Source organism: Anomalospiza imberbis, chromosome 22, assembly GCF_031753505.1.
Source record: "Anomalospiza imberbis isolate Cuckoo-Finch-1a 21T00152 chromosome 22, ASM3175350v1, whole genome shotgun sequence".
Taxonomy (NCBI): domain Eukaryota; kingdom Metazoa; phylum Chordata; class Aves; order Passeriformes; family Viduidae; genus Anomalospiza; species Anomalospiza imberbis.
Window position 1 is genome coordinate 6945315 of NC_089702.1, and position 27597 is coordinate 6972911.

Below are 27597 nucleotides of genomic sequence, written 5' to 3' on the forward strand. Positions count from 1 at the left end.
TCAGGCCTCGGAGGCCGCCTGGGGTTTGAGCTGTGCCTTCTCCATGGCGGTGCCGTAGGGCCCCGAGCGCTTGAAGAACCCCAGCTGGGGACACAGGGGGGTCAGGGGGACCCCAAAATCCCCCTGGTGCCACCTCCCGTGTCCCTGTGCCCTCCCTGAGTGTCCCCACTGCTCCCTGTGTCCCCACCTCCCTGTGCTCCTCGTGTCCCCTGTGTCCCCCAAATGCCCCCAGTGTCCCCCAGTGTCCCCCCAGTCCCCCAAGCTCCTCATCCCCACCTTGCAGAGACCCCCAGACCCCTTTGACCCCCCAACACCCCCCAGAACCCCCAAATCTCCCCCAGCCCCACCTTGTAGAGACCCTCCAGACCCCCCCGACCCCTTTGACCCCCCAGCTCCCCCAAATCCCCCTAGAGCCCCCCAAATCCCCCCAGCCCCACCTTGTAGAGACCCCCCCAGCTCCCCCAAATCCCCCCAGAGCCCCCCAAATCCCCCCAGCCCCACCTTGTAGACCCCCCAGCTCCCCCAAATCCCCCTAGAGCCCCCCAAAGACCCCCAGCCCCACCTTGTAGAGACCCCCCAGCTCCCCCAAATCCCCCAGAGCCCCCCAAATCCCCCCAGAGCCCCCCAAATCCCCCCAGCCCCACCTTGTAGAGACCCCCCAGCTCCCCCAAATCCCCCCAGCTCCCCCAAATCCCCCCAGCCCCACCCTGTAGAGACCCCCCCAGACCCCTTTGAACCCCCCCCAGCCCCCCCAGCCCCACCTTGTAGAGGCCGTAGCAGAGGAGGCCGAGCAGGAGCAGCCCCAGCAGCACGGCCAGGACCACCACCCACACCGGGACCCCCGCCCCCCGCCTCGGGCCGGGCCCGCGACAGCGCTGTCACCACCTGGGGACAGGGACAGGGACACCCAGTGTCACCCAGTGCCACTCTGTGTCACCCAGCATCACCCTGTGTCACCCAGTGTCACCCAGTGCCACCCTGTGCCACTCTGTGTCACCCAGTGTCACCCAATGCCACTCTGTGTCACCCAGTGTCACCCAATGCCACCCTGTGCCACTCTGTGTCACCCTGTGTCACCCTGTGCTACTCTGTGTCACCCAGTGTCACCCAGTGCCACCCTGTGTCACCCAGTGTCACCCAGTGTCACCCTGTGCCACCACCCACACCGGGACCCCCCCCACGCCCGCGACAGCGCTGTCACCACCTGGGGACAGGGACAGGGACACCCAGTGTCACCCAGTGTCACCCAGTGCCACCCTGTGTCACCCACAGTGCCACCACTGTCACCCAGTGCCACCACCCACACCGGGACCTCCCCCGCCTGCCTCGGGGTGGGACCGTGCCAGCGCTGTCACCTCCTGCCACCCCAGACCTCAGTGTCAGCCACGGTGTCACCCCCATGTCACCTCCATGTCCCCAGTGTCCCCCTGGTGTCCTCGGTGTCACCTGGAGCCGGTGGCACGGGTAGGACACGGGCCACAGGCGGTACGGGAGCTGCGTCCCCTGTGTCCCCTCCATGTCCCCCCAGTGTCCCCCCAGTGTCCCCCCGGTGTCACCTGGAGCCGGTGGCACGGGTAGGACATGGGCCACATGAGGTAGGGGAGCCGTGTCCCCCCGGTGTCCCCGTGTCCCCTGTGTCCCCTCCATGTCCCCCATGTCCCCCATGTCCCCATGTCCCCCATGTCCCCATGTCCCCCGTGTCCCCCATGTCCCCCGTGACCCCCCGGTGTCCCCGGTGTCACCTGGAGCCGGTGGCGCGGGCGGGACTCGGGCTGCAGGCGGTAAGGGAGCCGCAGCACGCGGAACTCGGCGTCACAACGCAGGGACAGCGGCCACAGCTGCGGCTGGGACACGGGGGGACAGCCCTCAGTGCCACCGGGACACGGGGGGACACGGGGGGGACACGGGGGGGACACGGGGGGGACACGGGGGGACAGCCCTCAGTGCCACCGGGACACGGGGGGACACGGGGGGACACGGGGGGGACACGGGGGGACAGCCCTCAGTGCCACCGGGACACGGGGGGACACGGGGGGGACACGGGGGGGACACGGGGGGACAGCCCTCAGTGCCAGCGGGACACGGGGGGACACGGGGGGACACGGGGGGGACACGGGGGGACAGCCCTCAGTGCCACCGGGACATGGAGGGACACGGGGGGACACGGAGGGGACACCCCCTCAGTGCCACTGGGACACGGGGGGACACGGGGGGACACGGGGGGACACGGGGGGACACCCCCTCGGTGCCACTGGGACACGGGGGACACCCAGGGGACACCCAGGGGACACCCAAGGGCTGCTCCTGGGGGGTCCCAGGGGCTCCCAGGGGGTCCTGGGGGGGTCCCAGGATTCGGGCCAGGGTCTGGGGGGATTCCCTGGGAATTTAGGGGGGGTCCCAGGATCCTGAGGGGCTCAGGGTGTCCCGGGGGGGCCCTGGGGGGGTCCCGAGGGTGTTTTGGGGGTCCCGGGGGTGTTTGGGGGTCCAGGGAAGGGTCCCCGGATTGCTTTGGCAGTCCCAGGAGGTCCCTGGAGAGTTTTGAAGTCCCGGGGGGGTTTTGGGGTCCCCGGGTGTGTTTGGGGGTCCCAGGAGGTCCCAGAGGAGTTTTGGGGTCCCTGAAGGAGTCCTGGGGGTGTTTTGGGGTCCCCGGGGGGGTCCCGGGGAAGTTTGGGGGTCCCGGGCGTGTTTTGGGGTCCCAGGGGGGTCCTGGGGCAGTTTGGGGGTCCCGGGCGTGTTTTGGGGTCTCGGGGGGGTTCCGGGGCAGTCTGGGGGTCCCGGGGGGGTCCCGGGGCAGTTTGGGGGTCTCACCTGGCGCAGTGGGGGGGTCCGCAGGCGGAAGCTGAGGCGCAGGGTGACGCGCTGCTGCCGCTCCAGCCCCCCCGAGGGGCAGCTCAGGCGGAAACACTCGGCCTCGGGACAGCCCTGCGGCCACCGGCCACCCCCGGGGTCACCGCGGTCACCACCGGTCACCGCCGGTCACCTCGGTCACCCCCTGGCCCCACTGGTCACCTCGGTCACCACTGGTCACCTCGGTCACCACCGGTCACCGCCGGTCACCTCGGTCACCCCCGGTCACCACTGGTCACCTCGGTCACCCCCTGGCCCCACTGGTCACCTCGGTCACCCCTGGTCACCCCCGGTCACCACTGGTCACCTCCTTGTCACCGCTGGATCACTCCTGGTCACTCCCGGTCACTCCGGTCCCCCCCCCGGCCACCCCCCGGTGTCACCGCAGCGCCCCCGCCTTGGGGACACTGGCAGGACGGTCACAGGGGCGTGGCAGGGGGACAAGGGGACAGTGCCACTCACCAGCGTGTCCCCGGTGTCCCCGGTGTCCCGGCGCTGCAGGACGTGCGGTCCGGGGCTCTGCTCCCGCTCCTGTGGGGACAGAGGGGACAGCGCTGGGGACAGAGGGGACACAGGGGACAGAGGGGACAGAGGGGACAGAGGGGACAGCCCTGGGCCACCCCTGGCACCTCCCAATATCCCCAGTGTCCCGAATGTCCCCAGTGTCCCCAATGCCCCCAGTGTCCCCAGCACCCCCAGTGTCCCCAGTGTCCCCAGTGTCCCCAGTGTCCCCAATATCCCCAGTGTCCCCAGTGTCCCCAATATCCCCAGTGTCCCCAGCACCCCCAGTGTCCCAGTGTCCCCAGTGTCCCCAGTATCCCCAATGCCCCTAGTGTCCCCAGCGCCCCAGTGTCCCCAATATCCCCAGTGTCCCCAGTGTCCCCAGTGCCCCCAGTGTCCCCAGCACCCCCAGTATCCCCAGTGTCCCCAGTGTCCCCAATGCCCCCAGTGTCCCCAGCACCCCCAGCACCCCCAGTGTCCCCAGTGTCCCCAGTGTCCCTAATGTCCCCAGTGTCCCCGTACCGCCAGCCGCAGGGGGTCGGTGGCGTGGCTGGCCGAGCAGTTGGGCAGCCCCGAGTGGCCGGTGACGTAGAGCAGGGGGTGGCCGCGGTGGCCCAGGGGACAGCTGAGCTCCAGCGTGCCCTGGCTGATGGCACTGGGACCCTCGTTCACCACCTGGGGACACGGGGGGACAAGGGGGGGACACAGCGTCAGGACCTGGGGACCCCCAGGGTTTGGGGATGGGGGGACAGCCCCGATTTGGGGACACGGGGACCCCAGGGTGGGGACACAGGAACCCTAGGGTTGGGGACATGGGGACCCTGGGGTTGGGGACATCAGGACCCCCAGGTTGAGGACATGGGGACCCTGGGGTTGGGGACGCAGAGACCCCAGGATTAGGGACACAAGGACCCTCAGGATTAGGGACATCAGGACCCCCAGGTTGGGGACACAGAGACCCCAGGGTTGGGGACATGTGGCCCCAGATTGGGGACATTAGACCGCGGGGTTTGGGACACTGGGATCCCCAGGACTGGGGACACGTGGCCCAGGTTGGGGACATTGGACCCCAGGATTGGGGACACGTGACCCCAGGGTTGGGGACATTGGACTCCGGGGTTGGGGACACAGGGACCCCAGGGTTGGGGACATTGGACCCCGGGGTTGGGGACATTGGACTCCAGGGTTGGGGACACAGGGACCCCATGGTTGGGGACATTGGACCCCGGGGTTGGGGACATTGGACTCCAGGGTTGGGGACACAGGGACCCCATGGTTGGGGACATTGGACCCCGGGGTTGGGGACATTGGACCCCAGGGTTGGGGACATTGGACTCCAGGGTTGGGGACACAGGGACCCCAGGGTTGGGGACACAGGGACCCCAGGGTTGGGGACACATGGCCCAAGTTGGGGACATTGGACCCCAGGGTTGGGGACATTGGACCCCAGGGTTGGGGACATTGGACTCCAGGGTTGGGGACACAGGGACCCCAGGGTTGGGGACACAGGGACCCCAGGGTTGGGGACATTGGACCAAGTTGGGGACATTGGACCCCAGGGTTGGGGACATTGGACTCCAGGGTTGGGGACACAGGGACCCCAGGGTTGGGGACACATGGCCCAAGTTGGGGACATTGGACCCCAGGGTTGGGGACATTGGACTCCAGGGTTGGGGACACAGGGACCCCAGGGTTGGGGACACATGGCCAGGGTTGGGGACATTGGACCCCGGGGTTGGGGACATTGGACCCCGGGGTTGGGGACATTGGACCCCGGGGTTGGGGACATTGGACCCTGAGGTTGGGGACACGTGGCCCCGGCTGGGCCGTGTCCCGCGGTGTCCCCACCTCATAGACGTGCTCCACGGGTGGCCCCAGGTCCTGCAGCCGCTGGGGGGGGTCGGGTCCCCACCCCCCCTCGGGGACGGTGACAACGTCGGGCCGGGACACCCTGAGGGGACACCGGGGGGTCAGCGCCGCGCGTGTCCCCTGTGTGTCCCCTCCGTGTCCCCTGTGTTCCCTCTGTGTCCCCCCCACAGTGTCCCCTCTGTCACTCACCCCAAGGCAGACCGGGGGGGTGTGACAGCTCCCAGGGCCACCCCTGTGTCCTCGCTGTCCCCTGGCTGTCCCCTGAGTGTCCCCATGTCCCTTGTCTGTCCTCATGGTCACTCACCCCAGAACGGACACCCTGGTGGCCTCTGGCTGTCCCCATGTCCCCTGGCTGTCCCCGTGTCCCCTGGCTGTGCCCTGGCTGTCCCCATGTCCCTTGTCTGTCCTCATGGTCACTCACCCCAGAACAGACACCCTGGTGGCCCCTGGCTGTCCCCACGTCCCCTGGTTGTGCCCTGGCTGTCCCCATGTCCCCATGGTCACTCACCCCAGCACAGACACCCTGGTGGCCCCTGGCTGTCCCCTGGCTGTGCCCTGGCTGTCCCCTGGCTGTCCCTGTGTCCCCTGGCTGTCCCCATGTCCCCTGGCTGTGCCCTGGCTGTCCCCGTGTCCCCATGGTCACTCACCCCTGCACAGACACCCTGGTGTCCCCTGGCTGTCCCCACGTCCCCTGGCTGTGCCCTGGCTGTCCCCGTGTCCCCTGGCTGTCCCTGTGTCCCCTGGCTGTCCCCGTGTCCCCTGGCTGTGCCCTGGCTGTCCCTGTGTCCCCTGGCTGTCCCCGTGTCCCCTGGCTGTCCCCACGTCCCCTGGCTGTGCCCTGGCTGTCCCCGTGTCCCCGTGGTCACTCACCCCAGCACGGACACCCTGGTGGCCGCCCGCACGGCCAGCGCCACGGCCACCACGGGGCTCTGCGAGTTGTTCGCGTTCTTGCTGCGGGGGGGGAGGGGGGGTCACGGCCCGGACCCCCTGGGACCCCCCAATACCTTGGGGACACCAACATGGACCCCCCCCCACCTTGGGGACACCCCCGACCCCAAACTGGGGGGGGCACCGACCCCCTGTGACCACCCCCGACCCCCAAACTGGGGGGGTGGCACCCCCAGGCCCCCAAAACGGGGGTGCCAGCCCCTCCTGACCCCCCAAACTGGGGGAACCAGACCTCCCCCAGCTCCCCAAACTGGGGTTGCCCCCGGTGCCACCCCTGCCCTCTGTGCCCCCAGTATCCCCATTACCCCCAGCTCCCCCAGTATCCCCAGTCCCCCAGCACCCCCAGTCCCTGCAGTGTCCCTAGTGTCCCCAATTCCCCCCAGTCCCCCCATTATCCCCAGTGTCCCCAGTCCCCCCCAGTCCCCCCATTATCCCCAGTCCCACCAGTCCCCCCCAGTGTCCCCAATTCCCCCCCAGTCCCCCCCTTATCCCCAGTGTCCCCAATTCCCCCCCAGTCCCCTCATTATTCCCAGTGTCCCCAATTCCCCCCCAGTCCCCCCATTATCCACAGTGTCCCCATTATCCCCAGTGTCCCCAATTCCCCCCAGTCCCCCCATTATCCCCAGCATCCCCAATTCCCCCCCACTCCCCCCATTATCCCCAGTGTCCCCAATTCCCCCCCAGTCCCCCCATTATCCCCAGTGTCCCCAGTCCCCCCATTATCCCCAGTCCCCCCATTATCCCCAGTGTCCCCAATTCCCCCCCAGTCCCCCCATTATCCCCAGTGTCCCCAATTCCCCCCCAGTCCCCCCGTTATCCCCAGTGTCCCCAATTCCCCCCCAGTCCCCCCATTATCCCCAGTGTCCCCAATTCCCCCCCAGTCCCCCCGTTATCCCCAGTGTCCCCAATTCCCCCCCAGTCCCCCCATTATCCCCAGTGTCCCCAATTCCCCCCCAGTCCCCCCATTATCCCCAGTGTCCCCAATTCCCCCCCCAGTCCCCCCAGCACCCCCAGTCCCCCAGTATCCCCAGTCCCCCCAGTATCCCCAGCCCCCCCAGCCCCCCCATTCCCCCAGCCCCCCGTGCCCCGGGCCGTACCTGCGGATCTGCAGCTCGAAGGTGACGCTGTCGCTGCCGTCGCTCAGGTGGGGGAGGGTGAAGCGCAGCCCCCCCCGGATCTGCGGCCGCGAGGACACGGGGGGAGGCAGGGGGGGTCAGCCCGGACCCCCCCACAGCACCCCCAGACCCAACAAACCCCCCCAGAACCCCCCAAAGCCCCTCAGAACCCCCAAAGCCCCCCAGAACCCCCCAAAGCCCCTCCCAAAACTGCCCCAAAGCCCCTCAAATCCCCCCAAAAACCTTCCCAAAGCCCCTCAACGCCCCCAAATCCTCCCAAAGCCCCCCAAACCTCCCCCGAACACCCCAAAGTCCCCCAGACCCCTCAAACCCTCCCAAAGACCCCCCAAATCCCCCCAGACTCCCCCAATCCCCCCTATGAAAACCCCAAAAACCCTACCAAAGCCTCCCAGACCCCCCAAATCTCCGCCAGACCCCCCCAAATCTTCCCACACCTCCCAGACACCCCCAGATTCCCCAAAACCCTCCCAAAGAGCCCCCAAATCTACAAAAAGACCCCCAAAATCCCCTCAAAACTACCCCAAACCCCCCTAAACCCCCTCAAATCCCTCCAAGTCCCTCCCAGACCCCCCAAACCCCCCAAAGACCCCCTAAACCCCCCAAAAAACACCCCAACCCCCCCTAAAGACCCCCCAACCCTCCCCAAATCCCCCCAAGTCCCTCCCAGACCCCCCAAACCCCCCCAAAGACCCCCTAAACCCCCCAAAAACACCCCAACCCCCCCCCACAGACCCCCCCCCCCCAAACCTCCCCAGGCCCCCCCGGCTCACGCTGGCCCCCGCCTTCATGGGGTTGCCCAGGTCGCACACCAGGGGGCTCGAGCCGTTGCCCTCCCCCAGCTCGCAGCTCAGGGCCGAGAAATTCTGGAGGGGGGAGGTGGAGAGAATTGGGGGGGGGGGCTCGGGGGGGCTCAGCGGTGGTGACCCCCCCGCCAGGCCCCCCAATGACCCCTCCCCCCCTCAGTGACCCCCCCCCAGCTCCATATTTGGGGACACCTCCTGACCCCCCCAGGCACTTCTGACCCCCCCCCAAACACCCCCACACCCCCCGAGCCCCCTCCCCCCAACGCCTGCTGCCCCCTCCCCTCCCCAGGCTGCCCCCCCCGACCCTCAAACTCCCCCAAACCCCCTCCCCCCAATACCTGTGACCCCCTCCCTCCCCCCCGGGGTGCCCCCCAGCACCCCCAAGCCCCCTCCCCAACCCCAGGCTGCCCCCCCGACCCTCAAACACTCCCAAAAAACCCCTCCCCCCAATACCTGCGATCCCCCCCCCACTCCTGGGATGCCCCCCAGCCCAGCCAAGCCCCCTCCCCAACCCCAGGGTGCCCCCCCCGACCCTCAACCCCCCCCCCAAACCCCCTCCCCCCATTACCTGCAGCCCCCTCCCCAACCCCAGGGTGCCCCCCCCGACCCTCAACCCCCCCCAAACCCCCTCCCCCATTACCTGCAGCCCCCTCCCCAACCCCAGGGTGCCCCCCCCGACCCTCAAACCCCCCCCAAACCCCCTCCCCCCATTACCTGCAGCCCCCTCCCCACCGCCGGGGTGCCCCCCCAAGCCCCCTCCCCGCCGGTGCCGCCCCCCTCACCCCGTGGGGCCGCAGCACCCCCGAGTAGAGCGCGCCCGGGGGGGGCCGCACCAGCAGCTCGGCCTCGTAGGCCCCCCCCCTCGCCCACGTTCCGCGCGTGGAACGTCACGTTCAGGCTGTTCCTGTCCCCCAGGAACACGGCCCGGCGGTCCCTGCGGGGACAGGGGGGTGACACCGGGGACACGGCCAGGGACACCCCCGGGACAACCCCCAGAACCCCCCCGGGGACACGGCCCGGCGGTCCCTGCGGGGACAGGGGGGTGACACCGGGGACACGGCCAGGGACACCCCCGGGACACCCCAAAACCCCCCCGGGGACACGGCCCGGCGGTCCCTGCGGGGACAGGGGGGTGACACCGGGGACACGGCCAGGGACACCCCCGGGACACCCCAAAACCCCCCCGGGGACATGGCCCGGCGGTCCCTGCGGGGACAGGGGGGTGACACCGGGGACACAGCCCAGCGGTCCCTGCGGGGACAGGGGGGTGACACTGGGGACACCCCCAGGGACACCCTGGGCACGGCCACCCCTCCCCTGTCCCCCCCTGTCCCCCAGTGTACCCCCATGTCCCCAGTGTCCCCCGTGTCCCCCAGTGTCCCCCAGTGTCCCCCCTTACGTGGTGGCCTCGAGCTGCAGGTCGGGGACACAGACATTGTCCTCGCCACAGTCCAGCTGGATGTGGGCCTGGGGACACAGGGGACATCAGAGGGGACATTGGGGACCTTGGGGACATCAGGGTGATGAGGGACATGGGGGACACAGGATGGCACTGGGGTGACACAGGGGTGACAGGAGTGGCACGGGGTGACACAGGTGACAGAGGTGACACAGAGATGACACAAGGTGACAATGGGTGGCACAGAGGTGACACAGGTGACACAGGGTGACACAGGTGACAGAGGTGACACAGGTGACACAGAGGTGAGACAGGGTGACAATGGGTGGCACATAGGTGACACAGGTGACATACAGGTGACACACAGGTGACAATGGGCGGCACAGAGATGACACAGGTGACACACAGGTGACACAGGGTGACAATGGGTGGCACACAGGTGACACACAGGTGACACACAGGTGACACACAGTGACAATGGGTGGCACAGGTGACATACAGGTGACATACAGGTGACACACAGGTGACAATGGGCGGCACAGAGATGACACAGGTGACACACAGGTGACACACAGGTGACACAGGGTGACAATGGGTGGCACACAGGTGACACACAGGTGACACACGGTGGCACAGAGGTGACACAGGTGACACACAGGGTGACAATGGGTGGCACACAGGTGACACACAGGTGACACAGGGTGACACACAGGTGACACACAGGTCACACAGGTGACACAGGTGACACACAGGTGACACACAGGTGACACAGGATGACAATGGGTGGCACACAGGTGACACACAGGTGACACAGGGTGACACAGGTGACAGAGGTGACACAGGTGACACAGAGGTGAGACAGGGTGACAATGGGTGGCACAGAGGTGACACAGGTGACACACAGGTGACACACGGTGGCACAGAGGTGACACAGGTGACACACAGGGTGACAATGGGTGGCACACATGTGACACACGGTGGCACACAGGTTACACAGGTGACACACAGGGTGACAATGGGTGGCACACAGGTGACACACGGTGGCACAGAGGTGACACAGGTGACACACAAGTGACACACAGGTGACACAGGGTGACACAGGTGACACACAGGTGACACAGGTGACACACAGGTGACACAGGGTGGCACAGAGGTGACACAGGTGACACACAGGTGACACAGGTGACACAGGTGACACAGAGGTGACACAGGTGACACACAGGTGACACAGGTGACACACAGGTGGCCCCGCTCACCTTGGCCTCCAGGCGTGTGCGCGTGGCCGGGGCCAGCAGCGGTGACAGCCCCGGAGGGGGAGGGGACACGGCCGGGTCCAGGGCCAGGCTCAGCGACACCGGGATGGGCGACAGCTTGTCCCGGAACTCGGACTCGTTCTGGGGACACGGGGACAGTGATGGGACAGGGCGGGGACACCCCGGGGACACCGTGGGGACACCCTGGGGACAACCTGGGGACAACCCGGGGACACCCTGGGGACACCCCAGGGACACGGTGGGGACACCTCAGGGACACCCTGGGGACACCCCGGGGACATTGGGATGGGTGACAACTTGTCCAGGAGCTCGGACTCATTCTGGGGACTGTGATGGGACAGGGCGGGGACACCCTGGGGACACCCCGGGAACACCCTGGGGACACCCTGGGGACATTGGGATGGGTGACAGCTTGTCCCGGAGCTCAGACTCATTCTGGGGACACAGGGACAGTGATGGGACAGGGCGGGGACACCCTGGGGACACCCCGGGGACACCCTGGGGACAACCTGGGGACAACCTGGGGACAACCCGGGGACACCCCGGGGACATTGGGATGGGCGACAGCTTATCCCGGAGCTCGGACTCGTTCTGGGGACACAGGGACAGTGATGGGACACGCTGGGGACACCCTGGGGACACCCTGGGGACACCCCAGGGACACCCTGGGGACAGCACGGGGACACCCCGGGGACATTGGGATGGGCGACAGCTTATCCCGGAGCTCGGACTCATTCTGGGGACACAGGGACAGTGATGGGACACGCTGGGGACACCCTGGGGACACCCCGGGAACACCCTGGGGACACCCTGGGGACACCCTGGGGACACCTCAGGGACACCCTGGGGACAGCGCTGGCCCGAGGACACCGAGGGGACACCCTGGGGACAACCTGGGGACAGCGCAGGGACACCCCGGGGACACCCTGGGGACAGCGCTGGCCCGGGGACACCGTGGGGACACCCCGGGGGGACACCGGCGGGTCTCAGGGGTGACAGGGAGGTGACACGGGGGACCCAGAGGTGGCACTGGGGCACCTCAGAGTGACACAGGGGTGACAGGAGGGGTCCCGGGGCCGCTTTTGGGGTGCTGGGAGAGGTTTTGGGGGATTTGGGGTGTTTTGGGGTATTTTGGGCGCTTTTGGGGATGTTTTTGGGGTATTTCAGGCGGTTTTGGGGTGCTTCAGGCTGGTTTTGGGGTCTCGGGGCAGTTTTGGGGTCCCGGGGCATTTCGGGGCTGTTTTGGGGTCCCGGTACAGTTTCAGGATCCCGGGGCTGTTTCGGGGTCCCGGGGCACTTTAGGGCTGTTTTGGGGGCAGTTTTGGGGTCCCAGAGCCGTTTTGGGGTCCCGGGGCGGTTCGGGGCTGTTTTGGGGGCAGTTTTGGGGTCCCGGGGCAGTTTCAGGATCCCGGGGTGGTTTCAGGGTCCCGGGGCAGTTCGGGGCTGTTTTGGGGGCAGTTTTGGGGTCCCGGGGCGGTTCGGGGCTGTTTTTGGGGCAGTTTTTGGGGTCCCGGGGCGGTGTGGGGCTGTTTTTGGGGCAGTTTTGGGGTCCCGGGGCTGTTTTGGGGTCCCGGGGCAGTTCGGGGCTGTTTTGGGGGCTGTTTTGGGGTCCCGGGGCTGTTTTGGGGTCCCGGGGCGGTGTGGGGCTGTTTTGGGGGCAGTTTTGGGGGTCCCGGGGCTGTTTTGGGGTCCCGGGGCAGTTTGGGGCTGTTTTGGGGGCAGTTTTGGGGTCCCGGGGCTGTTTTGGGGTCCCGGGGCAGTTTGGGGCTGTTTTGGGGGCAGTTTTTGGGGTCCCGGGGCGGTTCGGGGCTGTTTTTGGGGCAGTTTTTGGGTCCCGGGGCGGTTCGGGGCTGTTTTTGGGGCAGTTTTTGGGGTCCCGGGGCGGTTCGGGACTGTTTTTGGGGCAGTTTTTGGGGTCCCGGGGCGGTGTGGGGCTGTTTTGGGAGCAGTTTTGGGGTCCCGGGGCAGTTTTGGGGTCCCGGGGCGGTTTGGGGCTGTTTTTGGGGCAGTTTTGGGGTCCCGGGGCGGTTTCGGGGTCCCGGGGCGGTGTGGAGCTGTTTTGGTGGCGGTTTCGCGGTCCCGGGGCGGTTCGGGGCTGTTTTGGTGGCGGTTTTGGGGTCCCGGGGCGGTTCGGGGCTGTTTTTTGGGGCGGTTTCGGGGTCCCCCTTACCCTCAGGAACACGGCCAGCGTGCGGCAGCGGGGGGTCCCCCCGTTGGGGACCTCCAGGGACAGGTTCCGGGTGGGGGAGGGGGGCGCCCCCCCCGCGCCCCCCCCCAGGAACAGCGCGCGCCGCGCCCCCCCCGCCTTGGCCCCGTCCACGCTCAGCTCCAGCGCCAGCCCTGGCGACACGGGGACACCGCGGGGACACCGCGGGGACACGGCGGGGACACCGCGGGGACACGGCGGGGACACGTCAAGGACAGCCCCGGTGTCCCCCGTGGCTGCACCGCCACCCTTGGCGACACGGGGACGTCCCCGGTGTCCCCGTCCTGTCCCCACGGCTGCAGTGCCACCCCCTGGGGACACGGGAACATGCCAGGGACATCCCCGGTGTCCCCGTGTCCCCCCCACCCCCGTGTCCCCGTGTCCCCGTGTCCCCTCACCGATGGGCCCGGGCAGGTGACGTCCGGAGGCGTTGAGGCAGAAGGTGACATTGATGCTGGCAGGGGACACAGGGGTGGCACCACGTGTCCCCTCAGTGTCCCCCCAGCCACCCCTGGCTGTCCCCAGCACTGTCCCCCTCGGTGTCCCCACAGCAGGGACAACCAGGGACCCCGCAGTGTCCCCAGTGCTCTGTCCCCGTGTCCCCTCCCAGTGTCCCCATGTCCCCTGTCCCCCTCCCAGTGTCCCCGTGTCCCTGGGAACACGTGGTGTCCCCTCCCAGTGTCCCCATGTCCCCTGTCCCCCTCCCAGTGTCCCCATGTCCCTGGGAACACGTGGTGTCCCCTCCCAGTGTCCCCATGTCCCCTGTCCCCCTCCCAGTGTCCCCATGTCCCTGGGAACACGTGGTGTCCCCTCCCAGTGTCCCCTCCCAGTGTCCCCCATCCCCTCTCCATTGTCCCTCGGCTCTGTCCCCGCTCTGTCCCCGCGGTGTCACCCACCAGGACACGTGGTGGCCGCTGGCCGCCAGGACGCAGCCGCGCTCCTCGGGGTTGAACATGGTGGGGACAATGGCCAGGGTGGCGCTGGCGTGGACAATGGGGCGGCCCCTGCGGGGGACAAGGGGTCAGGGACCCCCAGGACCCCGGGGGTGACAGCGGTGACACCGGTGACAGCAGTGACACAGGTGACACAGGTGACACTCACCTGTAAACCACGGCCGTGTCCGCCCCGAAGGCACCAACCAGGAGGTCTGTGGGGACAGGGGGGTCACCGGGGGGACACGGGGACACTGGGGGGACTTGGGGACACCAGGGGGACACTGGGGGGACATATGGGACACCGGGAGAGGGATAGGGACAGGGATGGCAGAGGGAGGACATCGGGAATGAGGACAGGGGTGACACGGGGAGGTGACACGGGGGGGTGACACGGCGCCCCTCACCGGGGTAGATGTGGGAGGGAGGTGACACAGGTGACACAGGTGACACGGGGGGGTGACAGGGGTGACATGGGTGACACTGGGGGGGGTGACACCGCATCCCTCACCGGGGTAGCTGTGGGGGGGAGGTGACAAGGGTGACACGGGGAGGTGACACGGGAGTGAGACGGGAGGTGAGATGGGGGGTGACACAGGAGGTGACACAGGAGGTGACACGGGGGGTGACACGGGGGTGACACAGGGGTGAACAGGGGTGACACAGGGGTGAACAGGGGTGACACAGGGTTTACACGGGAGTGACACGGGAGTGACACAGGGGTGACACAGGGGTCACACGGGAGGTGACACGGGGGTGACACAGGAGATGACATGGGAGTGACACGGGGGTGACACGGGGGGTTACACAGGGGTGACATGGGGGTGACACAGGGGTGACACGGGAGTGACACGGGAGTGACACGGGGGTGACACGGGAGATGCATGGGAGTGACCCGGGGGTGACACGGGGTGACACGGGGGTGACATGGGGGTGACACGGGGGTGACACGGGAGATGCATGGGAGTGACACGGGGGTGACCCGGGGGTGACATGGGGTGACACGGGGGTGACAGGGGGCTGACACGCCGTCCCTCACCGGGGTAGCCGTTGCCGTCCAGGTCGGTGGCCCCGCGCAGGGCGGCCCCGAAGAAGTCGGGCTGGCCCCGGGGCCCGCCCAGCCCCCGCAGTACCTGCGCGGGCCGGGGGCGCAGCCCCGCGCCCCCCCCCCGGAAGATGAACACGAGCCCGCGGCGACCCTCGGCCCCCAGCGGGGCCCCCACGGCCACGTCTGGACACGGGGGTCAGCGGGGAGGGGGGGGCCACGGTGGGGGGACCCCCATAACCCCCCGTGCCCCTCGTGTCCCCCCATGAACCCTCCCGTGCCACCCATAAACCCCCCCATAAACCCCCCAGTAACCCCCATAAACCCCCCAGTAACCCCCCATAATCGCCCCAATAATTCCCCCATAAAACCCCGTAAACCCCCCCCATGAACCCCCCAGTAACCCCCATAAACCCCCCAGTAACCCCCCATAATCGCCCCAATAATTCCCCAGTAAACCCCCGTAAACCCCCCCATGAACCCCCCAGTAACCCCCCAACCCCCCCCACAAACCCCCTAGTAACACCCCATAAACCCCCATAAATCCTCAGTACCCCCCCAGTAACCCCCCCATAAACCCCCATAAACCCCCCATGAACCCCCCACGCTCTCCCCATAATCCCCCATAAACCCCCCCAGTGCCCCCCATTAACCCCAACATTAACCCCCCCCTTTTGCCCCCTTTGCCCCCGGTGCCCCCCGTACCCCCTTTGCCCTCCCGTTCCCCACAAGTCCCCCCATAAACCCCCCATAAACCCCCCATAAACCCCCCATACCCCCCCCTTTGCCCCCTTTTCCCCAGTGCCCACCCGGTGCCCCCCGTTCCCCGCCATTGCCCGGTACCCCCCGGTTCCCGGTACCCCCTGTTCCCCCCGTTCCTGGTGCCCCCCGTATTCCCCGTGCCCCCCGTTCCCGGTGCCCCCCGTTCCCATTCCCGGTGCCCCCTGTTTCCCCTGTTCCCGGTGCCCCCCGTTCCCATTCCCAGTGCCCCCCATTCCCGTTCCCGTTCCCAGTGCCCCCCGTTCCCATTCCCGGTGCCCCCCGTTCCCGTTCCCATTCCCGGTGCCCCCCGTTTCCCCCGTTCTCGGTGCCCCCCGTTTCCCCCGTTCTCGGTGCCCCCGTTCCCGGTGCCGTTCCCGGTGCCCCCCGTTCCCGTTCCCGGTGCCGGTACCGTTGTATCCGTCGCGGTCCAGGTCGCCCAGGGCGGCGATGGCGCTGCCGAAGCGGCCGAACTCGTGGGTTCCGGTGAGGGCGGCGGGGGCGGCGGGCGGGGACCCCCCCCGCTGCAGGAACACGTACACGCGGCCCAGCTCCCGCGCCCCCCCCGCGCCGCTGCGCGCCATGAACAGCGGGGCCCCCACCAGCAGGTCCGCCAGCCTGGCACCGGGGGGCACCGGGTCACACCGGGGCACCGGGCACCAGGTCACACCGGGGCACCGGATCACACCGGGGCACCGGGCACCAGGTCACACGGGGCACCGGGCACCGGGTCACACCGGGGCACCGGGCAACGGGTCACACCAGGCACCGGGTCACACCGGGGCACCAGGTCACACCGGGGCACTGGGCACCGAGTCAGACCGTGGCACCGGGGGGCACTGGGTCACACCGGGCACCGGGCACTGGGTCACACCAGGGCACTGGGCACCGAGTCACACCGGGGCACCGGGTCACACCGGGGCACCGGGTCACACCGGGCACCGGGTCACACCGGGGCACCAGGTCACACCGGGGCACTGGGCACCGGGTCAGACCGCGGCACCGGGGGGCACTGGGTCACACTGGGCACTGGGCACCGAGTCACACTGGGGTACCGGGTCACACCGGGCACTGGGTCACACCGGGGCACTGGGCACCGGGTCACACCGGGCACCAGGCACCGGGTCACACCGGGGCGCCGGGTCACACCAGGCACCGGGCACCGGGTCACACCGGGGCACTGGGCACCGGGTCACACCGGGCACCGGGCACTGGGTCACACCGGGGCACCGGGTCACACTGGGCACTGGGTCACACCAGGCACCGGGTCAAACCGCGGCACCGGGCGCCAGGTCACACCGGGGCACTGGGCACCGGGTCACACTGGGGCACCGGGTCACACTGGGCACTGGGCACCGGGTCACACTGGGGCACCGGGTCACACTGGGCACCGGGTCAAACCGCGGCACCGGGCACCGGGTCACACTGGGGCACCAGGCACCAGGCACTGAGTCACACTGGGGCACTGGGTCACACAGCGGCACCGGGCACCGGCTCAGGCAGGGGCACCGGCGGGGCACCGGGGCGCCGGATAAGAGTGGGGGGCACCGGGGAGGGCACCGGGGAGGGGCAGCGGGTGAGACTGGGGGGCACCGGGGGAGCACACGGTGAGCTCGGGGGGGTCACAGAGCCATTTGTGGGGTGCTGAGAGAATTTGAGGGGCACTGGGGGGGGCACAGAGTGAGTTTGGGGGTCCCAGGGGTTCTCAGAGGGTCCCGAGGGGTTCTGGGGGGTCCCGGGGGGTTCTGGGGGGTCCTGGGGGGTCCCGGGGGGTTCTGGGGGGTCCTGGGGTTCCCGGGGTGCCTCACCCGTCGTTGTTGACGTCGGTGGCGGCCACGGCGTAGCCAAAATACGAGGCCATCTTGGGGGGGTGGGGCAAATCGGGGTGAGGGGGGGTGACGACCCCCCCCAAATTCCGTGTGTCCCCCCCCACCCCTCCATGAGGACCCCACACCCAATTTTAGAGCCCCCTCACATTTCCTCCCCCCCCTCCTCCCTTCGTGATTCCCCCTCCCCCACCTCGGGTCCCTTCTGGGTACCCCCGACACCCCCAGACCCCCCCAGGACCCCTCAGGACTGCCCCAAGATCACCTCAGGACCCCCCAGGACCCCCCCAGGACACCCCCAGGCCCCCCCAATCCCCCCCCCAGGATCCCCCAGACCCTCCAAACCCCCCAGGACCTCCCCATGAGCCCCCCCATGAGGCCCCCCAGACCCCCTGGGCCCCTCTGGGCTCCCCCGAGACCCGCAGAGGACCCCCCCAAACCCCCCTCGAACCCCCCCAAGATCCCCCAGGAACCCCCAGGAGCCCCCAGGACACCCCTGGGACCCCCCCAGGACCCCCCCAGAACCCACCAAACCCCTCCAGACCCCCCTGGGACCCCCCGGTCCCCACCTGCTCCCCCGAGAAGTTGTACAGGGACCTCATGTTGGTGCCGTTGAGGATGGTGACCTGGGGACACCGGGGGGACACTGAGCCAGCGGGGGGGGACACGGGCACCGCCACCCCCCCAGCGCCCCCCCGTGTGTCCCCTTGTGTCCCCTTTGTGTCCCCCCAGTGCCCCCCCGTGTGTCCCCTTTGTGTCCCCCCCAGTGCCCCCCCATGTGTCCCCTTTGTGTCCCCTTTGTGTCCCTGCAGTGTCCCCTCGTGTGTCCCCTTTGTGTTCCCAATGTCCCCAGTGTCCCCTTTTTGTCCCCCCCGTGTCCCCCCATGTCCCCTCTGTGTCCCCAATGTACCAGGATGGAGCCGTTGTGTCCCCACCCGTGTCCCCAGTGTCCCCAGTGTCCCCTTTGTGTCCCCTTTGTGTCCCCCCTGTCCCCCCCTTACATAGCCGTAGGTGAGGTTGCCCTTGGGGACACCGGCCACGAAGTCTGTGGGGACAAAGGGACAAAGGGACTCTCTCAGGTGGCTGCCAGGGGCGGCCGCGTCACCCTCGGTGTCACCCGCAGTGTCACCCGTGGCATCACCCGCGGTGTCACCCACCTTGCGTGGTGTCACCGCTGAACTCCCCGACTGCCACCGAGTAGCCTGGGGGGGTAAGAGAGAGTGTCACCTGTGTGTCACCTGTGTGTCACCTGTGTGCCACCTGTGTGCCACCTGCTGCCACTGCCCATGTCCCCATGTCCCACATCCCCATGTCCCCATGTCACCCATGTCCCTGTGTCACCCATGTAGCTGTCCCCATGTCCCCATGTCCCCAAGTGTCCCCGTGTCCCCATGTCCCTGTTGTCCCCATGTCCCCATGTCACCCATGTCCCCATGTCACCCATGTAGCTGTCCCCGTTGTCCCCATGTCCCCATGTCCCCAGGTGTCCCCATGTCCCCATGTCCCCGTGTCACCCATGTAGCTGTCCCCATGTCCCCATGTCCCCGTGTCACCCATGTAGCTGTCCCCATGTCCCCATGTCCCCAGGTGTCCCCATGTCCCCATGTCCCCGTGTCACCCATGTAGCTGTCCCCATGTCCCCATGTCCCCAGGTGTCCCCGTGTCCCCGTGTCACCCATGTAGCTGTCCCTGTGTCCCCGTGTCCCTGTGTCCCCGTGTCCCCATGTCCCCGTGTCCCCGTGTTCCCATGTCCCCGTGTCCCCGTGTCCTCGTGTCCCCATGTCCCTGTGTCCCCATGTCACCCATGTAGCTGTCCCCATTGTCCCCATGTCCCCAGGTGTCCCCATGTCCCCATGTCCCCGTGTCCCCGTGTCACCCATGTAGCTGTCCCTGTGTCCCCGTGTCCCTGTGTCCCCGTGTCCTTGTGTCCCCATGTCCCCGTGTCCCCATGTCCCTGTGTCACCCATGTAGCTGTCCCTGTGTCCCCGTGTCCCTGTGTCCCCGTGTCCTTGTGTCCCCATGTCCCCGTGTCCCCGTGTCCCCGTGTCACCCATGTAGCTGTCCCCGTGTCCCCATGTCCTCGTGTCCCCATGTCCCCGTGTCACCCATGTAGCTGTCCCTGTGTCCCTGTGTCCCTGTGTCCCCGTGTCCCCATGTCCTCGTGTCCCCGTGTCCCCGTGTCACCCATGTAGCTGTCCCTGTGTCCCCGTGTCCCTGTGTCACCCATGTAGCTGTCCCTGTGTCCCCGTGTCCCTGTGTCCCCGTGTCCCCGTGTCACCCATGTAGCTGTCCCCATGTCCCCGTGTCCTCGTGTCCCCATGTCCCCATGTCCCCATGTCCCCGTGTCACCCATCTAGCTGTCCCCATGTCCCCGTGTCCCCGTGTCACCCATGTAGCTGTCCCCGTGTCCCCGTGTCACCCATGTAGCTGTCGTCGTGGCTCGGCGCCGCCTGGCGCGTCTGCAGCTGTCCCGGCACCTCCTGGATCAGGTACTCGGGGAAGTTCCCGGCCGCGATCTGCTCCTGGGTGGCCGACATCACCTGTCCTGGGGACACGGGGACACGGGGACACCTCAGCACCGCCCTGGGGACACCTGAGCACCTGTCCTGGGGACATGGGGACACGGGGACACCTGAGCACCTGTCCTGGGGACACCTGAGCACCTGTCCTGGGGACATGGGGACACGGGGACACCTGAGCACCTGTCCTGGGGACACCTGAGCACCTGTCCTGGGGACATGGGGACACGGGGACACCTGAGCACCTGTCCTGGGGACACCTGAGCACCTGTCCTGGGGACATGGGGACACGGGGACACCTGAGCACTGTCCTGGGGACATGGGGACACCTCAGCACCGCCTGGGGACACCTGAGCACCTGTCCTGGGGACACGGGGACATGGGGACACCTCAGCATCACCTGGGGACATGGGGACCTCAGCATCACATGGGGACACGGGGACACCTCAGCACAGCCCTGGGGACACGTGAGTACCTGTCCTGGGGACACGGGGACACGGGGACACCTGAGCACTGTCCTGGGGACACGGGGACACCTGAGCACTGCCTGGGGACATGGGGACACCTCAACATCACCTGGGGACACGCGGACACCTCAGCACCGCCTGGGGACACCGCCCCAGGCACTGCGGGACAGGGACAGGGACAGGGACAGGGACAGGGAATAGGGACAGGGAAGGGACAGGGACAAGGAACAGGGACAGGGAACAGGGAAGGGACAGGGACAGCGAACAGGGACAGGGAACAGGGACAGGGAATAGGGACAGGGAAAGGACAGGGACAGCGAACAGGGACAGGGAATAGGGAACAGGGACAGGGAACAGGGAAGGGACAGGGACAGGGAACAGGGGACAGGGACGGGGGAATGGGGAGGGAGGCAGGGGACAAAGGGGACAGGCAGGGACAGGGTGAGCAGGGACAGGGGGACACTGGGGACACACAGGAGACAGTGGGGACACACAGGGGGCACAGGGGACACACAGGGGACGGGGGGGACACACAGGGGACACTGGGGACACACAGGGGACACGGGGGACACACAGGGGACAGTGGGGACACACAGGGGGCAGGGGGGACACACAGGGAATGGGGGGGACACACAGGGGACAGGAGGACACACAGGGAATGGGGGGGACACACAGGGGACACAGGGGACACACAGGGGACAGGAGGACAGACAGGGGATGGGGGGACAGACAGGGGACAGGGGGGACACACAGGGGACGGGGGGGACACACGGGGGACGGGGGGGACACACGGGGCCAGGGCCAGGCCAGGCTCTCACCTTGCCAGAAGTAGCTGCCGGGCCCCCCCAGGAGCACCCGGCCGGTCTGCAGAGACACCGGGGACCCCCCTCAGCCGGGGCTGTACCCCCAAACCCTCTGGGACCCCCCAGAACCCCCAAAAACCCCAACCCCAAAACCAACCGGGACCGCCCAAAACCCCCCATAACCCCAACCCCCCAAAAACCCCAACCCCCAAACCCCCCGGGACCCCGACGAACCCCCCCAACCCCCCCAAAACACCAAACCCCCCAAAACCCCAACCCCCAAACCCCCCGATAAACCCCCCCAAACCCCCCAAAAACACCAAACCCCCCCCCAAAACCCCAACACCCAAACACACCGGGACCACCCAAAACCCCCAAAAACCCTGAATCCTCCAAAAACCCCGAATCCCCCAAAAACCCAAACCCCAAAACACCCCCCGGGACCCCTCAAAACCCCCCAGAAACCCCAAACCACCTGAAAACCCCAACCCCCAAACCCCCCCGGGACCCCACTGAACCCCCAAAAACCCCGAATCCCCCAAAAACACCAAACCCACCAGGACCCCCAGGACTCTCCCAAAACACCCCAGGACCCCCCAAAATCCCCAACCCGAACCCCCAGGACCCCCAAAAATCTTCCAGGACCCCCAGGACCCCCCTCCCTTCACTCCCCCAGCCCCCCCGCGCCCCCCCGAGCCCACCTGAGCCCCTGCAGAGCGCCCAGAACCCCCCAAAACCACCCCAAAACCCCCCAGAACGCCCCAGGATCCCCCTCCCTTCACTCCCCAGACCCCCCCGAGCCCCCCCGAGACCCCCAGCCCCCCCCGAGCCCACCTGGGTGAACTCGGCGCTGAAGCCCCCCTGGCAGTAGCCCTGCCCGGCCGCCGAGTTCAGGTCTGGGGGGGCACAGGGGGGGGGTTTTGGGGGGTCCCAGGGGGACTCTGGGGTGCCACCCCCTCCCCAGGGGTTGGGGGGGGGTCCCCCTGGGAGTACCCGAGGGGTCTGGGGGGGTCTTTGGGGGTCCTGGGAGGTCCCGAAGGTGTTTTTGGGCATCCTGGGGGGGTTTTGGGGGACCTGGGGGGGTTTTGGGGGGTCCTGGGGTGTTTGGGGGGACCCGGGGTGGGGGGTTTGGCGTTCTCGGGTTGTTTTTGTGGGTCCCAGGAGATTTTTTTGTGGTCCCACCTGAGTGGCAGGGAGAAGCTGGGTGGTTTTGGGGGTCCCCGGGTTGTATTTGGGGGTCCTGGGGTGTATTTGGGGGCATTGTTGGGGATCCCAGGGGGTTTTGGGGGTCCCGGGGTGTTTTTGAGGGTCCCAGGGTGTTTTCGGGGGTCCCGGGGTGTATTTGGGGTCCAGGGGTGTATTTGGGGGTGTATTTGGGGTCCCAGGGTGTATTTGGGGGTGTATTTGGGGTCCTGGGGTGTTTTTGGTGGTCCTGGGGTGTATTTGGGGGTGTATTTGGGGTCCCGGGGCTTATTTGGGGTCCTGGGGTGTATTTGGGGGTGTATTTGGGGTCCCAGGGTGTATTTGGGGGTGTATTTGGTGGTCCTGGGGTGTATTTGGGGGTGTATTTGGGGTCCTGGGGTGTTTTTGGTGGTCCTGGGGTGTATTTGGGGGTGTATTTGGGGTCCCGGGGCTTATTTGGGGTCCTGGGGTGTATTTGGGGTCCTAGGGTGTATTTGGGGGTGTATTTGGGGTCCCAGGGTGTATTTGGGGTCCCAGGGTGTATTTGGGGGTGTATTTGGGGTCCCAGGGTGTATTTGGGGTCCCAGGGTGTATTTGGGGGTGTTTTTGGTGGTCCCGGGGTGTATTTGGGGGTGTATTTGGGGTCCCGGGGTGTATTTGGGGTCCCGGGGTGTATTTGGGGTCCCAGGGTGTATTTGGGGGTGTTTTTGGTGGTCCCGGGGTGTATTTGGGGGTGTATTTGGGGTCCTGGGGTTTATTTGGGGTCCTAGGGTGTATTTGGGGGTGTATTTGGGGTCCCGGGATTTATTTGGGGTCCCGGGGTGTATTTGGGGTCCCGGGGTGTATTTGGGGGTGTATTTGGGGGTGTATTTGGGGTCGCGGGGTGTATTTGGGGGTGTATTTGGGGTCCCGGGGTGTATTTGGGGTCCCAGGGTGTATTTGGGGGTGTATTTGGGGTCCCGGGTGTTTTCGGGGTCCCACCTGAGCGGCAGGGCGCGTACTCCACGAACTTGGAGAAGTTGCCCAGGGACAGGAAGCAGGAGCCCACGGGCTCCCGCGCCCCCCCCTCCTCCTTGGGGGGGCTCCAGCTGTACAGGGGGGCACAGGCCTGGGGGACACGGGGGGACACGGGGGGACACGGGGGACACGGGGGGACACGGGGGACACGGGGGGACACGGGGGGGAAAAAGGGGGGACACGGGGGTGGGCATGGGCACCGCAGGGTGGCCCCCCTGGTGTGCCCGGTGTGTCCCCTTCCCCCTAGTGTCCCCAGTGTCCCCAATGTCCCCAGTGTCCCCAATGTCCCCAGTGTCCCCAGTGTCCCCCCAGTGTCCCCGGTGTCCCCAGTGTCCCCAATACCCCCCCAATGTCCACAGTGTCCCCGGTGTCCCCAGTGTCCCCAATGTCCCCAGTGTCCCCAATGTCCCCAGTGTCCCCAGTGTCCCCCCAGTGTCCCCAATGTCCCCAGTGTCCCCAATACCCCCCAATGTCCACAGTGTCCCTGGTGTCCCCAGTGTCCCCAATGTCCCCAGTGTCCCCAATACCCCCCAATGTCCACAGTGTCCCCGGTGTCCCCAGTGTCCCCAATGTCCCCAGTGTCCCCAATACCCCCCAATGTCCACAGTGTCCCCCCAGTGTCCTGTACCAGGATGGAGCCGTTGTGTCCTCCCAGTGTCCCCAGTGTCCCCCTGGTGTCCCCAATGTACCCCCAGTGTCCCCAATGTCCCCCTGGTGTCCCCAATGTCCACAGTGTCCCCCCTGTGTCTCAAATGTCCCCCGGGTGTCCCCAGTGTCCCCCCAGTGCCCCGTACCAGGATGGAGCCGTTGTGTCACCCCGGTGTCCCCAATGTCCCCATGATGTCCCCAATGTCCACAGTGTCCCCCCAATGTCCACAGTGTCCCCAGTGTCCCCCCAATGTTCCCACTGTCTCCAATGTACCCCCGGTGTCCCCAATGTCCCCAGTGTCCCCACAGTGCTCCGTACCAGGATGGAGCCGTTGTGTCCTCCCAATGTCCCCAATGTCCCCAGTGTCCCCAATGTCCCCAGTGTCCCCAATGTACCCCCAATGTCCCCAGTGTCCCCAATGTCCCCAGTGTCCCCAATGTACCCCCAATGTCCCCAGTGTCCCCAATGTCCCCAGTGTCCCCAATGTACCCCCAATGTCCCCAGTGTCCCCAATGTCCCCAGTGTCCCCAATGTACCCCCAATGTCCCCAGTGTCCCCAATGTCCCCAGTGTCCCCCCAGTGCTCCGTACCAGGATGGAGCCCTTGTGTCCCCCCAATGTCTCCAATGTCCCCCGTGTCCTCAATGTCCCCAGTGTCCTCAATGTCCCCAGTGTCCCCAGTGTCCCCAATGTACCCCCGGTGTCCCCAGTGTCCCCAATGTACCCCCGGTGTCCCCAGTGTCCCCAGTGTCCTCAATGTACCCCCGGTGTCCCCAGTGTCCCCAATGTATCCCCAGTGTCCCCAATGTACCCCCGGTGTCCCCAGTGTCCCCAGTGTCCTCAATGTCCCCGGTGTCCCCAGTGTCCCCCTGGTGCCCCGTACCAGGATGGAGCCCCCCAATGTCTCCAATGTCCCCCGTGTCCTCAATGTCCCCAGTGTCCCCAATGTACCCCCGGTGTCCCCAGTGTCCCCCCGGTGCCCCGTACCAGGATGGAGCCGTTGTGGGCCCTCACGGTGGCCCCGAACCACTGCAGGGATTTGAACTCCACGGGCTCGGGGCCGTCGCTGCTGTTGCCCCCAAAGTCATGGGTGCGGGTCCCTGGGGTGGGGGACAGGGACAGGGACGGGGACAGGGACAGGGACAGGGGTCAGGCCATCCCCCTCCTCCCCCAGGGACCCCCCGGGCCCCCCCGGCCCCAGGGTTGATCATTAACGGGAGCCAAGGCCAGCGGGGGGATGGGAACAGGGGACAGGGGACGGTGACACGGAGCTGCCCTGGGGGACTCCAGGGTGCCACCGGTGTGGCCCTGTCCCCTGTGGGTGTCCCCATCCCTGTCCCCACATGCCTGGAGGGGGGGGCCTGTCCCCCCGTCCTGTGTCCCCATCCCTGTCCCCTGCCCATGTCCTGCTTCTGTCCCCGTTCCTGGGGGTCCTGTCCCTGTCCCCGTTCCTGGGGGTCCTGTCCCTGTCCCCATTCCTGGGGGTCCTGTCCCCACCGTGTCCCGGTCCCCATTCCTGTGGGGGTTTGTCCCTGTCCCTGTTCCTGACGACAGGAATCCTGTCCCCTGTCCCTGGGGACGATCCTGTCCCCACCGTGTCCCTGTCCCCATGCCCTGGGGGTCCTGTCCCCTCCTCCATGTCCCCATCCCACACGGGTCCCCTTCCCCCCGCGGTGTCCCCCCGTGTCCCCATGTCCCCTCACCGATGTGGTCGAAGTCGATGGGGGTGCAGCCGCCCTCGGGGGGCCACGGGCAGTGGAACACGGCCCCCCCCTGGGTGACATTGGGCTGGCTCGTGTTGGCCTTGGGGGCCCCCACCAGGATGCTGACACTGGGGGGGGGACAGGGGGGGTGACCCCGCGGGGACACGGCGCTTGTCACCCGCGGGGCACCCGGGGGTGGGGCACGACGGGCCCGGGGGGTCGCACGGGTGTTCCCCGGGCCCCTCCGGCTCAGCCCCGGTGCTCCGAGACCCCTCCCGGCCCGGGGGGGGGGAGCACCGAGTCCGGGGGGGAGGGGGGGACACGGCCGGGGGGGCTCCCGGGGGTCCCGGAGGGGCGGGGGACCCTGACCGGGCGCTCCCCGGTTCGCCCCGGGCCCCCCCGTGGGGTCACACGTGGGACTGGGGGGGGCGGCAAGGCCGTGCGTGGGTCCCCCCAGATGTTCGGACCCCCCCGAGCCCCCCCCGAGCCCCCCGGGGGCAGCTCCCGGCTCCGGTTACAGGAAACGCAGCGGGGCCCCGGGACCCCCGGCGGGGCCGGCGCGGGGGGGACACCGGGGGACACCGGGGGACCGGGGCTCGGCCCCGCTCGGGACCCCCGGGCCGGACCCTCCCGGTTCCCGTTCCCCGGCCCCGCTTCCTGCTTCCCATTCCCGGTTCCCCGGCCCGGTTCCGATTCGCCGCCCCGGTGCCCCGTTCCCCGTTCCCGCTGCCCTGGCCCAGTCCCCGGGACCGCCCCGTTCCCCGGGTCCTGCTCCCACTCCCCCGTCCCGCCTCCCGCTCCCCGTTCACACTTCCCGTTCCCATTCCCGGTTCCCGCCGCCCCCGCCCGTTCCCGTTCCCGGCGGCCCTTCCCTTTCCCGGTTCCCGCTGTCCCGTTCCCGTTATCCCGCTCCCGGTGCCGTCCCTCCGAGCCCCGCCCCGCTCCGCGGCCGCTCCCCGTCCCACCGGGCCGCTCCCCCTCCCGGGCGGCCGCTCCCGCTCCCGGTGCCCGGTTCCTGTCCCGTTCCCGGTCCCGGGACCGCTCCCCTCCCTCCCTCCGTCCCTCCGTTCCCGTCCCGCCGCTCTCCCCGCTCCCGGCGGCCGCTCCCGCCCCGGCGCCGCTGCCGCCCCCGCCCCGTCCCGTCCCGGTGCGGTTCCCCGTGGGCGGTCCCGGTTCCCGGCGCGGTCCCCGGTTCCCGGCGCGGTCCCCGGCCCGGTTCCCGGTACCTGCGGGGCTCGGGCAGGTAAAAGTCCAGCGCGAAGCCGAAGAAGGAGCCGGGGGCCCCGCGGAAGACCGCGGGCCGCGACGCCTCCAGGTTGAAGGCAGCGACCGGCGGGAGCAGCAGCGGGAGCAGCACCGGGAGCGACACCGGCAGCTGGAGCGGCACCGGCAGCGGCAGCCGGGGCCGGGGGCGGCGCGGCGGGGCCGGGGCCGGGGCCATGGCGGTCGGGGCTGCCCGGGCTCGGCGCTGCTCCCGCTCCCGAGTCCCCTCGGAAAGTGCCCGGGGGGGGCCCGGGGCCGCCCCGCCCCGCCGTGACTCACCGGGGAGGAGCCAGAGCCCCGCCGGGCACCGGCACCGGCACCGGGAGCGGGCGGCGGGGAGCCCGGGGGAGCGGAGCGCGCCGGGGGGAGCGGGACACTGCGACACCCCGGGGACAGAGGGACACAGGGACAGGGACACCCCGGGGACACCGGGACACCCCGGGGACAGCG

At 68.2% G+C, this 27597-nt stretch overlaps 2 protein-coding genes across 3 annotated transcripts in view; one reads left to right on the forward strand and one right to left on the reverse strand.

The window, feature by feature from the left end:
• ITGA5 (integrin subunit alpha 5) lies at positions 1-27404 on the reverse strand. The gene is given in 32 exon segments (XM_068212042.1): positions 1-84; positions 762-852; positions 1182-1204; positions 1743-1844; positions 2809-2922; positions 3271-3375; positions 3871-4023; positions 5197-5299; positions 6088-6168; positions 7263-7342; positions 8072-8164; positions 8887-8964; positions 8966-9038; positions 9504-9571; positions 10760-10897; positions 12948-13117; positions 13382-13437; positions 13880-13987; positions 14085-14130; positions 14955-15146; positions 16132-16337; positions 17528-17580; positions 18115-18171; positions 18547-18590; positions 18703-18747; positions 19965-20090; positions 21350-21395; positions 22169-22230; positions 23498-23624; positions 25169-25281; positions 25885-26012; positions 27111-27404. Coding segments are annotated over 32 exon segments (3180 nt in total). The 5' UTR covers positions 27326-27404.
• NCKAP1L (NCK associated protein 1 like) overlaps positions 1-27597 on the forward strand; it is a 390138-nt gene that overhangs the window by 333579 nt on the left and 28962 nt on the right. The gene's annotated exons all lie outside the window — the stretch shown is intronic.